We start from the raw sequence: 12,366 nt of genomic DNA, 5'->3' as shown, positions 1-12,366 counted from the left end.
ACTCACGCACACACATTCATGTACACTCATAACTCATGCACACACATACTCATCGTCAAACCCAAACTAGCCAATTCATTGTAGTGTTTCAGCAGTGAACTGCAGCCGTCGTCTGTGTCCTGCTCCTGGCTCATGTTTGATCTCGTCGTTCTGAAGGGGATCGGTGTGCAACGTGTTGCTGTCTTCCTGTGAGGATGGCGTGTGCCGGCTGTGGTCAGAGACCCTCCTGCCAGAGGACACACTGCTGGGGGGGCAGATCTCTGAAAACACGCACACCTTCAGCTCCACCCTGCCTGGCAACAAGGACAAGATCCAGCATGCACTGGAGGTACAGTACGGTGTAGTACCCACTGACATTCCACCGCCGTTGCGGTCATCGGAGATAACATGAACATGCAACATTACAGACATGCTCCCTTCATCAAGAGGTAGAGGAGGGATGATGGTGTAGACTCCGAGCCCAAAGCTGAAATATTAAATCATCAATCCTCCTGCTCTCTTTTTTTCCTTTGTCGCTGCAGTCAATCCACCACCTGAAGCATTTGCGTCGGGGGCGGCGGAGGTCCTCCGCTCTTGTGGCGCACACGGAGCTCCCCTCCCAGATGGGCGCACCGGACACGCACACACACCGACACATCGCCCACCACGCCAACGCCTTGTGTCACTTCCACATCTCGGCCAGTATTAATCCCAACACAGGTGGGTGCTTTTGGGGAGACTGTGGTCACATGACATCTCCCTGTCGCTACAGGTGCCGAAGGTCATATTCCCCAGTTATAAAGAGAGAGAGCAGAGAACGATTTTGGAACGATAGAACCAAAGAAACATCCCCTGCCTCCCTAAGTTTGTCCGCCATTGAGATGTTTTGCTTTTTACGCACCTGTGATTGAAGGGTAAGATGGATTTTCTGCCCGGGGAGCGGTCTAATATCTAAATAGAATGGCTTAGTCACACGGAACGCCTTGACCTTAGAAACTCATTTCAATCAATTGAATCTCTATGAAATGTTCCTGGCAGAGTTTGTATTGCTTTCCAAATCAAGAAATGTGTAATTTGTTTAGAAAATGTCATGCGAACAAGACTGTGTAACACCAGTCGCAATTTGCAGTTGGCAAATATGCAAAGGCAGAAATAAGTGAATATAATAACATATTATATTATATGTGTATTTATTTTGTTTTTCATTTAAAAAGTATTTGAATCGTACGGAAGAGGATTAGGGCCACACATAAGAAAAAAAAATAGTTCTGACTTTAAAGTCAGAATTCTGAGATTAAAGTCAGAATTCTGAGATTAAAGTAAGAATTCTGACTTTAAAGTCAGATCTACGGATACCTGTAAGGACCAAACTCTGTGGGAGAGACACTTTGCTTAATGCAGTAGTAGGAGGAAGAAGAAGAAGCCATTTCGTTAATGGAAGACCAAAAGGTGAATGAAACTGGAACATGTGTTGTTTTGGTGCAAATTTCACTCACCTTTAGATCTTCCATTAACGAAATGGCTTCTTCTTCTTCCTCCTACTGCATAAAGCAAAGTGTCTCTCCCACAGAGGTTGGTCCTACCAGGTACCCGTAGTTCTGACTTTAAAGTGAATTCTGATTTGAGAGTTAAAAATGACCAAAAATCTGAATACAGGTATAACCGAGCTCAGATCAAATGGCCTGAACGTTTCTGCGTTGCCTTTCCCACTTCCTGTGTATTTCACCATTCTTTCCCGACGTGGGTCTTTCGTACCTACCAGACCTTCCGGCGGTGCTGGCCGACGCGGCGGTCTTCAACCCGGACGACGGCAGCGGCAGCGGGGGCTTTGTGGTCCACTGGCTCAACAACAAAGACCTGAGCTTCACCTCCTCCACGGACCTCTTCATGCTGCAGCTGCGCAAGCTCTCAGAGCAGCAGCTGGAGCAGACCACCGACGACCCGCTAGACGCGCCCGACGGCTCTCCCTTGAAGTTTGACTTTGGTACGGCCCACAGTCTAGTTTCATAGCAGCAGAGGATTGATTACCAACCCAGCGGATACCTTAATTTACACGGATATTTGATCCCCTCTTGCTTATGGGATATTGGATCCATAAACAGACCATTAGCCGTTATACATATTGTATTTAATCATGGTGCTGAAGTGTTTTCTAGAGTGTTTTGACGGCCTCTCCTCCGTCCCGCTCTCGCCCTAGACCTGGACGACATGTCGGACAAGGCGTCCTCGGAGCAAGGCGAGGAGGGGGAGCTGGGCGAGCAGGGCAGCAACAAAGCCTCGTCCCCGGGCTCGGGCTCCAGCATGCCCCTGCCCTCCATGCTGCTGGAGAGGAAGATGGAGACGCTGACCCTGGAGTGGAACCGGAGCCCCGACATGCTGTTCACCATCCACCCGTCGGACGGCTCCTTCCTGGTGTGGCACGTCAAGTACCTGGACGAGTTCATCCAGGGCATCTTCCGACAGGTTCAGGTGAGAAGAAGGCACAGCACACCCTAGCTCCCTCACCCCCCCGCGTCGCGTACTACATGATGCAGGCACCGTGCCCTCTGAGGCTCGCACTGCGTGTGTGCAGAGTTGAATAGGTATGACTCAGACGCCCTCCAGTCTTAGGCAGGTCTCCTCTGATTTAATTTCTAAACACAGGACCTCTCTCTCTCTCTCTCTCTCTCTCTCTCTGTCTCTGTCTCTGTCTCTGTCTGTCTCTGTTTATTTCTTTTCATCAGGTGTCCTTCTCCTCGCGTATCCCGGTAGCCTTCCCTACGGGAGACGCCAACTCGCTAAGTAAGAACATCCTGATGTACTCCTGCACCCTTCCCGAGGGGGACTGCATCAGCCTGGGAGACCCAGGGAGGAGGCCCCGGCACATCTCCCACTCAGCCTCGGCTGCCCTGGACTCCGCCACCCTGGACCCCTTCCTGGCCCCTGGTCCTGGGATTGGCCCCGCCGTCATGATGGTCTCCAAACACGTTGATGGATCTCTAAACCAAGTGAGTGGCGAAAGGTTCTGCTGAGGGAATGTGAAGTCAAGGTTCCACCACGTTGTAATTCTATGGAAGACTTAAACTTCATGTTTAGTAGGATGTTTGGTTCTAAACCAAAGAAAATCTTGGTAGACTGAAATTCAACCAATTCTTCGACTTATTATTATTAATAAATAATAATACAAATATCGGAAGATTGCCTTTGCTTAGTATTATGGGTCCATATGGATGGTGCTGCAGTGCGTGCCAAGGGGCTAATTCTGATATGTTCACACTCAAACCTATTGAGATTTCAAAACAAAAGTTGACGGAGCCTTGCATACAACATGACAACAAGACCTTCTCGCTTCACCTAACAACAGTGATTGCCGACCGATGAGAATTGGGTCAAACAAGTGCATTTTGACCAACCGAACAGAGCTTGACAGCCCTAATTTTTTCAAGATTGTTGCATCTCTTGGTCTGATGGTCAATGGAATGTTCCTGCAATATAGGAGGCAGCAGCTGTGAGATGGTGATGACCTCCATCTCGTCTAGATTCAACCCTGGTCTTGTCCCCTTGACCCTTAACCCTTGCCCTCTCTCCACAGTGGGGCGTGACCTTCGCCGAGCGCTCGGCCTTCTCCAACGTCCTGACCGTGTCGCACAAGTTCCGCTACTGTGGCCACCGCTTCCACCTGAACGACCAGGCGTGCCACACGGTGCTGCCGCTGCTGCTGACCTCCTCGCACCACAACGCCCTGCTCACCCCTCCCTCTGCCCCCAGCAGCCTGGAGGGGGAGCAGCCGCTAGCCCTGCCCCTGCCCAAGGGCCGCTCCAGGTACCGGGATCGGACTTAACTCAGAGAGCCGTTGTGTAGTGCATCAATCAGTCAATGTATATACAGTGGCTGTTATCACCCGCCCCACGTAAGGCAAATGGAACTGTTTTCTAATGTTATAACTTTGTATACAAAATGTTTGCTAGTTTTTGAGTTTTTGCTTTTGAAATCAAACCAGCTAATAAAATAACAAAATATAACTTGCTGAAAACGGTTATCTGCAAGCACAGCACGTTTTTGCATGCAATGAAATGGCCCTTGTCTGTTGTTGTTGTTGTTGTTGTTGTTGTTGTTGTTGTTGAACTGGCTTTCTTTAATTTGAAGACAGTATCACATTTTAAAGGGAAACCGGGGAAGAAAACATCAACCCATTGAGAAATGTGTCTTTGAAAGGGAACAGTTGAGAGGTTAACATTTTAGGAAAGCGGAACTTCCCTGCTGCCGGAGAAGGAAGTCCTTATCGTTCATTTACCGTTTTCCTCCCACTGCATTTTTCAGGACGCAGCTTCGCAACGCGGCCACGAGGACTTTCCACGACCCCAACGCCATCTACAGCGAGCTCATCCTCTGGAGGGTGGACCACATCGGGCCCCTGTCCTGCACAGGAGGCGTCTCGGAGCTGGCGCGCATCAACTCCCTGCACACCTCAGCCTTCAGCAACGTGGCCTGGCTGCCCACACTAGTGCCCAGCTCTGTGCTCGGTCAGCTCACGCACACAAGCACACGCACACAAGCACACAAGCTTCGAAACCTTATAGGCCCATCTTCTGTGACGGATGTTTTAGCCCCATTACGAATTGTGTTTTTGTTTTATTTTTTTCCGCAAATGTTCGAGCCATTCATTTTTACAGGGAAGTTTGAATCACCTGAGACCTAAGAATTTGGTGTACTACATAACTACACATAATAACACGCAAATGTGTTACTAAGAAACAAAGGTGCTACTAAGAAGTGAATGGGTTTTCTAAGAAACTCAACGGTACAAATCAGAAGCACCTTCACAACCTTCTAAAGTTTGCAGTAAATTCAAAAGCATGTATCTCTTTTTTTGTCATGTGATAGTAGGTGGTGTCGTTGCTCAAAATGCTGGCTTTGCAAAACATTGCGAGGGTCATGTGAGAATGCCGCTCACCTCACTCAAATAGAATTGGCGCAGATGCTAAGGAAAATATTATTGCGGTTACTTTTTTGGAAGAGCAGTGCTACGCCAGTGGAGCTCATGCAAATGATTGTGTTTGGGGGCAGCTGATGCCTGTGTAATTAAGGCTGCTAATTCGGTTCCCCAGGAAGCTACTGTAACAGTGCCAGCGCCTGCTTTGTGGCATCAGATGGCAAAAACCTCCGTCTCTACCAGGCTGTGGTGGATGCCCGGAAACTACTGGATGAGCTCTCAGACCCTGAAACATCTGTAAGTGTGCACATGAATACACACACACACCCACACACACACACACACACACACACACACACACACACACACACACACACACACACACACACACACACACACACACACACAGTGATAAGCTTTGTCTCTCCAGGTGGCCCTAATCCTACTTAAATACGGGTACATGATGTTCCTGCTCGTTGCATGTCAATATGTCAGATTCTGGCCTCGACATTGGATGCTAGAGGGGAACACTGTTCTTTTGCTCTGTCCTGAAATCACAGATGTTATGTCAAATTGGCTACGTCCCCACAAGGCTTTGCAATTAGATGTTGACCTACTGTATGGTGGCAATGTTCAGGGTCTTTCCAGCATGGAGAGCGTATATATATTTGCTTAATGGTTTGCAGTTTGAATCTTTGGAAATTAAGTGATTGAGCACAATTGTGAATCCTAACTTATTGCCAAAATAATGAGTGTGCGTGTGTGTGCATCCATCTCTGTGTAGAACCTTGTGGGGGAAGTGTTTAACATCGTGAGTCAGCAGTCCACTGCCAGGCCCGGCTGTATAATAGAGCTGGACGTCATCACCAACCAGGTCAGCAGGCCACACGCCCCCTTCCCAGCCCCCCCACATCCAACCCAGGCTTCGAGCTTGTAGCAAGCAGCTCTCATGAAACTTGTTATTCTTTCAACCAGTGTGGCTCCAACACCCAGCTGCTACACGTGTTCCAGGAGGACTTCATCCTGGGTTACAAGCCACAGGAAGACCCGACGGAGCACACGCCTGCCTTCCCCTGTGCTGAGGGTAACCAATCCTCCTCTCCATAGCATAAGCATCATTATCGTCATCGTAGTTGTTTAAGTTCAAGTCTTTTTAATTGTCAGATGCATTGAAAATCAAACAGTCAGACAGGGCACAGAAATGATTCAGTTCCCGGCAAAATATTCTAGAAAGATAAAACATACTAACGCAAAACATACACAGATAAATATACTAGAAAGCAAAGAGTTGATTACTGGGTAACACTTTACCCAGGATGAAGGAAAGGCAAAGGTCTAAGCTCTATGCAATTATGAGGTATTATTACCGTATCTTCCGCACTATAAGGCGCACCGGAGTATAAGCCGCAGCAGCTAAATTGAATGATCTGAACATATATAAGCCGCACTGGTGCCCGCCGCTTAAAGTGTGGGGGGGCGCGGACCGGTCATAGAGCCCATAGAGTTAAAGTTGGTGGACTGTAACCTGTAAAATCAATAGATTTAGGAGGTCCCCTAGTGGCCGTTAGCTGTAAATATCCATAGATTAGCCGTATATAAGCCGCAGAATCGAAAAATGGGAAAAAAGGCGCGGCTTATAGTCCGAAAATTAGGGTAATTATCAATGGATGAGTATATAATATCATGTCTTCCTCTTCCCTCAGACTACCACCCTCCACCATTTTCTGAGAAGTTCTTCCTGGTGGTGATCGAGAAGGATCTCAACAGAAACTCTGTCCTCCAGATGTGGCACCTGCACCTCAAGTCTGTCCAGGCCTGCGTGGGTGAGTTGAACAGCTGGTGTGGATAAACAACCATTTTTGGACTTTTGGTTTCCACTATGGTTTTCAATACTGTTTTGTTGTGTTGGTTTAAAGAAAACTGGTTTGATAATTGTTCGGTGTTATTGTATTTACCTATCTTGTATCAGACCTTTTTTTTAAATATCTGTATTAATTATTAATTAAATGGCATGTGTTAATATATATCTAGAACACATGATTACAATAACATTGTAATCATACATGATTATATAAGCGCTGTGAGCAAATATCCAACACGTCAATCCCCTGGTGTGAGCAGATGAGCCCAGTCCAGACTACAGCTTCCAGAGCCAGCTGATGGTCCCCCAACAGGCCATGAATCCAGACTCCTCCCCAGAGACCTCCCCCATGACCGCCCTGCCCCGCTCGGCCTCCACGGCCAACCTGCTGACAGCCAGCAAGCTGATCCTCAGCTCCAAGCTGGTCTACAGCAAGAGGCTGGACCTGCCTCACGGCGTGGAGGTGACCCGGGCCACGCCCTCTGCTGGTAGGCATCCACACGCCCCTCTGACATCAGGCAGCAGTTGATCCGAGTCCAACATTGGATTAAGCTCTTACATTTGTTAATACCAGTTTTGCGCTTAGAACATCCACAAACCATGTGTAAGCACATTTTTGCTACACATGTTACCCTGTAACAAGGTCAACGGAACTGAGCAAGCAGAACATCCTGCACGTTATACAGGGGGCCTAATCTAAGGCACCCAGCAGAATTTGTTGGGGGGGGGGGGGGGGGGTTGTACCAACATTGGCCACTGTGCCATGTTTTCTCTTTAAAACAGACTACGTGTAAGCAGGACTGGTCTGTGAAAAGTTATCTCTGCTGCTGCTTAATTCTGTTCTCAAGATTTTCACAGTTTACATTCTACACCCTTTGCAGCCGTGGGTGAGCCACAGTTGCTGTGGCAACCGGTGTGAAGAAAAATGTGACCAAAAACATGGGACCCCCTGTCCAAACCTAATGCATAAGTTATCACTGATGCATATCCCATTAAGTTGGAAAGGCTTTTGTCTGTATTCACCGAATACAACCAATTGTTCCATGTCCGACAGTTTGTTAGTCAGCCGTGGAAAAAAATCGAATAAAAACAAGAGCACAGGTTCCATTACATGGCAGTGCAGCAGTGATAAAATGCCATTAGTCTCCGAGTGTGGGTGTTCAAATCACCTGAAAAGTGACACTTTTCCTATCTGCTGTGTTGCCGTTGGCATGTGATCTGATCAGGCCATCTGTTCCGCCCTCTCCCTCTCCCGCTCTCTCTCTCGCTGTGCGTTTGCCTCCCTCTTCTCCACAGGCCACCTGAGCTCCTCCTCCATCTACCCGGTGTGCCTGGCCCCCTACCTGATCGTCACCACCTGCTCCGACTCCCGCGTGCGCTTCTGGCACTGCACGGTGGAGGGCTCCGGGGAGGCCGAGCGGGGCGCGCGGGCCTACCGCTGGGCGCCATGGGCCCTGCTCAACGACGAGGAGGACAGCAACAGCGCCGTGAGCGTGGCGGGACGTCCCGTGGCCGTGGCCTGCTCCTACACGGGCCGGCTGGCCGTGGCCTTCAAGCAGACGCGGCAGGTGCAGGTGGGCGGGGCATTTTGTGCTTGTTTTTTTTTGGAGTAGGATGGAACGGGCGGTGTATGCTGATCTGTAGACCCCCACACACACCCCACCCACCCTCCATGCTTTGGCAGATGGATGCGTAGGCGGCGATAGGCTCTAGGGAGAATAAGAGAGTGTGAGAGAGTGGGGGCGGTGGTTAATCGATTTAAGTGGGCAACTCAATTCAAATGTCTTTATTCTTTTGTTTTCGATTTTTGTCGTACCAAATTGTTTTCTTTGTCATACCAAATAATGATACCAAACGCGCAGTCGTAATTCACACTTCCGCTTTCTGTCTTGCAAGATAATTTGGTCTAATGGAAGTCCCTCCTCTAGCCCATGGGATCTGGCGGTGACTTCTCCATGCACGTGTCTATCTACGAGTGTGAGTCGACCGGGGGGTCGGAGTGGGTGCTGGAGCAGACCATCCACCTGGACGACTTCACCCGGCTGTCCTCCACCCTGGACCCCAGGGTCAGCGTGGACTCCAACCTCTTCATCTACAGCCGGTAAGGAGTGTGTGTGTGTGTGTGTGTGTGTGTGTGTGTGTGTGTGTGTGTGTGTGTGTGTGTGTGTGTGTGTGTGTGTGTGTGTGTGTGTGTGTGTGTGTGTGTGTGTGTGTGTGTGTGTGCGTCTCTGTACTCGCCTGTGCATCTTCCCTTTGATGACCTTCTTTTAAACTCTGATGCAGGTCGGACCTATACATGAGCAGGGACCACAACTCGCCCAACATCAAGCACTACGTCCACCTGGACTGGCTGTCCAAGGAGGACGGCTCCCACATCCTGACGGTTGGGGTGGGCTCCAACATCCTCATGTACGGCCGCATCTCGGGCATGGTCAACGAGCAGGCGGCCAGCAAGGACGGCGTGGCGGTCATCACCCTGCCCCTAGGGGGCAGCATCAAGCAGGGCATCCGCTCGCGCTGGATCCTGCTCCGCACCGTGGACCTGGCGTCGTCGGTGGACGGCACGCCCTCCCTGCCCGTGTCTCTGTCCTGGGTGAGGGACGGCATCCTGGTGGTGGGCATGGACTGCGAGATGCACGTGTACGCCCAGTGGCGCCAGGACCGCAAGCCCCGGGACGCGGGGGCCGGCGACGGCAGCCTGTCGTCCGCCGACAACCTCGCCGGCCTCGCCGCCGCCGCCGGGCCGGAGGGCAGGTCCCGGTCCAAGAGCGTGTTCGAGAGCAGCACGGTGGTGGACGAGGCCCTGCGCGCCCCCGCCGGCCTGCAGGAGGGCGGCCTGTTCGAGGCGGCCCACTCGCTGTCCCCCACGCTGCCGCAGTACCACCCCACTCAGCTGCTGGAGCTCATGGACCTGGGGAAGGTCCGCCGCGCCAAGGTGAGGCCGCCCCGGCCCGCTCAGACACACGGGGCTGGAGAGGAGGGTCAAGGGTCAGCGATTACAATGGTGCTACATACGCTTGAGTCAATCAGCCGATTGCTTTTCTTAGGGGACTTGTGCTTAGGCAGGTGGGGACGGGGCGTCTTGCCCAGGAATGCTTACAGGTTGGCTGACTACATTAGGAATCAAAACCAGAATATCTCATATGCACACTAGCCGCTACACAGTCCTACCTTGTAGGTGCGTTATCATTATGATGGATTATAAATTCTTACCAACATGTGTTACCTCTCACCAGGCCATTCTTTCGCACCTGGTGAAGTGCATTGCCGGGGAGGTTGCCGTGGTGCGGGACGTGGAGGCGGGGGAGGGCGGGGCCCGGAGGCACCTGTCCAGGACCATCAGCGTCACGGGCAGCACGGCCAAGGACACCATTGTGGCGGGGCGCGACGGGGGCAGGGACTACACGGAGATCAACTCGGTGCCCCCGCTGCCCCTCTACTCCCTGCTGTCGGCCGACCTGGACACCTCCTACAAGGGAGGGGAGGAGGCGGGCAAGGCGCCAGAAGGGGAGGGGGCGCAGAAGAGCGGGGAGGACCAGTATACAGACCTCTTTCAGGTAGGTGGGGGTGGAGGAGTAGGGAGCAGGTCAAGGGAATGCCGTTCTCCACCAGAAAATATAATTTAGACAAAAATGATGTTGATTTGTGGATATTCAACCAAAGCTAAATCAGTAAAGAACATTTTTTAACTCAACCTTGACTTTTCAACAAACAAAAATGGAATTAGATAGGAGGTATCGCTCATAAAGGAGGCACTATACTACTGATTATTTTTGGCCGGTCAAATCTTTTCAAAATGTATTTCTTTGGAAAGGTTGGAGAAGCATCCCTAAGTTTTTTGACACCCACCCTTCTGTGTTGCACAGGTGCAGGCAGTGACCACTGATGACTTTGTGAGCTTTGCGACTGAGAAACCGGAGAAGAAGTCACGGGTCATTAATCTCTCTCAGTATGGCCCTACATACTTTGGGCCTGAACACGCACAGGTACAATCTGTTCTCATGCAGTACATTCTATAAACAGTATACACATTTAGTTTTTGATATTTGAGATGACTTTTGAGGCAAGACTCTATGAATATATGTACTTATTTCTGATTAGTCAGCATGTTATTATTATTCTCCCACTTTCATTGTCACATTCTCTTTCTCTCACTTAATCACTCTCTCGCTCTCGCTCTCTCTCCCACGCTCGCTCTATCTGTCTCTGTCTCTCTCTCTCTCTCCCTCTTTCCGTCTCTGTCACTTCCTCCCTTTCGCTCTCGCTCTTTCTCTCCCCTCTCCCTCCCTCCAGGTGTTATCAAGCCACCTCATGCACTCCAGTCTCCCTGGCCTCACCAGACTGGAGCAAATGTTTCTGGTGGCGCTGGCTGATACAGTGGCAACAACCAGCGCTGAGGTCACCAGCTCTGCTAACCAACAGTACACCGGTCAGTATGTGTGCGCGATGACATTACAACCGACAAACTGGCTGTAGGAAGATTTTCACATAATCAGACAGGAGGGAGGGACTTCTACGAGCTATTGTTGACAAAATAATGAAGGCTATTTAGAATGAACATTTTGAAATAGAATCAAGGTTTGAGGGGTCTTTCACGCGTCTATATGTGTGACGTCGGACCTAGTCGGGGGACGTGTTGTATTTGCTCTGGCAGATGGTCTGACCCCCCCCTCCCATTCAGGCAGATTTCCAGCCGACCTTGCTTGGGTCGGGAAGATCGCCAGTGTAGATCTAATGTAGGGTGGGTTTGATACAATGCCTAGATGACCAAGATGGCTGTGTCTGATGTGGAATGGTCTGCTGAATCCGCAATGCAGTATAAGACGAAATAGACAGTGTGTTTTCCCTAAAGGAAGATCAAACAACTGCACATAAACCTTTTGCTGATAAGTGAAATTAATCTGCCTTTCTTCCGAAAGGATTTGTTGAAAGTTTAATTTACTAAAGCAGTGCATACAACCATAATCCTGAGAAATGTAAAACGAGCTGAGGGGCTGAAGACGAATACGCATTTGCGAATTGGTCTACCAATGTCAGGCTAGGTCAGACCATCAGATGCCCACAAAGACTACTGTGCAATAAATCACATGTTAAGGCTACAGAAATAAAAAGCTAATCACAACGTTTTTTGTACTCATGATTATATGTGCTTCAGTTGCTTTTACCACCACAAACGGCAGTGTTTATCCTGATGCTCTTGGACGTGTATGTAAACACAGCCTGCCTATTTATTTAGTCTTTTGAGTGCTAGACATTAGCAGGTTGTTCCAGTGCTAAGTAAGCACAGAGTAGGACCTAAGCAGGTTTCAAGGGCAGCAAGTGTATAGCATACACACGACAGTACCACCAAATAATGAAGGATTTTGTGATATGCCACTGTTAATATGACTCAGCGCTAAACTGCAATGATGGACGACGATGAGAGCTGTTCTCTCTGTCCCGCCTTCTGTCCGCCCTGCAGGGGGCGAGGCCCTGGACGAGTGCGGCCTCCGCTACCTGCTGGCCATGCGTCTGCACACCTGCCTGCTGACCTCCCTGCCCCCGCTCTACCGCATGCAGCTGCTCCACCAGGGTAAGCGGCTGCCGATGCACCAACACTGGACCCACTGGTCCC

The 12,366-nt window shown here is 50.1% G+C and overlaps 1 protein-coding gene across 7 annotated transcripts in view; it reads left to right on the top strand.

The window, feature by feature from the left end:
* dmxl2 (Dmx-like 2) overlaps positions 1-12,366 on the top strand; it is a 42,265-nt gene that overhangs the window by 11,410 nt on the left and 18,489 nt on the right. For 4 of the 7 annotated variants that reach the window (XM_060072110.1, XM_060072112.1, XM_060072108.1 and 1 more), the window contains exons 8-26: positions 157-328; positions 522-699; positions 1,742-1,963; positions 2,177-2,448; positions 2,703-2,966; positions 3,551-3,780; positions 4,279-4,481; positions 5,067-5,188; positions 5,676-5,765; positions 5,867-5,975; positions 6,595-6,714; positions 7,013-7,240; positions 8,049-8,326; positions 8,681-8,853; positions 9,036-9,687; positions 9,989-10,309; positions 10,619-10,738; positions 11,046-11,181; positions 12,214-12,324. In XM_060072110.1, coding sequence (XP_059928093.1) covers positions 157-328; positions 522-699; positions 1,742-1,963; positions 2,177-2,448; positions 2,703-2,966; positions 3,551-3,780; positions 4,279-4,481; positions 5,067-5,188; positions 5,676-5,765; positions 5,867-5,975; positions 6,595-6,714; positions 7,013-7,240; positions 8,049-8,326; positions 8,681-8,853; positions 9,036-9,687; positions 9,989-10,309; positions 10,619-10,738; positions 11,046-11,181; positions 12,214-12,324 — 4,001 coding nt within the window. The remainder of the gene's footprint in view (positions 1-156; positions 329-521; positions 700-1,741; positions 1,964-2,176; positions 2,449-2,702; positions 2,967-3,550; positions 3,781-4,278; positions 4,482-5,066; positions 5,189-5,675; positions 5,766-5,866; positions 5,976-6,594; positions 6,715-7,012; positions 7,241-8,048; positions 8,327-8,680; positions 8,854-9,035; positions 9,688-9,988; positions 10,310-10,618; positions 10,739-11,045; positions 11,182-12,213; positions 12,325-12,366) is intronic. The other 3 variants (XM_060072116.1, XM_060072114.1, XM_060072111.1) reach the window with 1 other exon arrangement.

This window comes from Gadus macrocephalus, chromosome 14 (assembly GCF_031168955.1).
Source record: "Gadus macrocephalus chromosome 14, ASM3116895v1".
NCBI lineage: Eukaryota > Metazoa > Chordata > Actinopteri > Gadiformes > Gadidae > Gadus > Gadus macrocephalus.
This window is presented reverse-complemented; position numbering and strand designations above follow the sequence as displayed.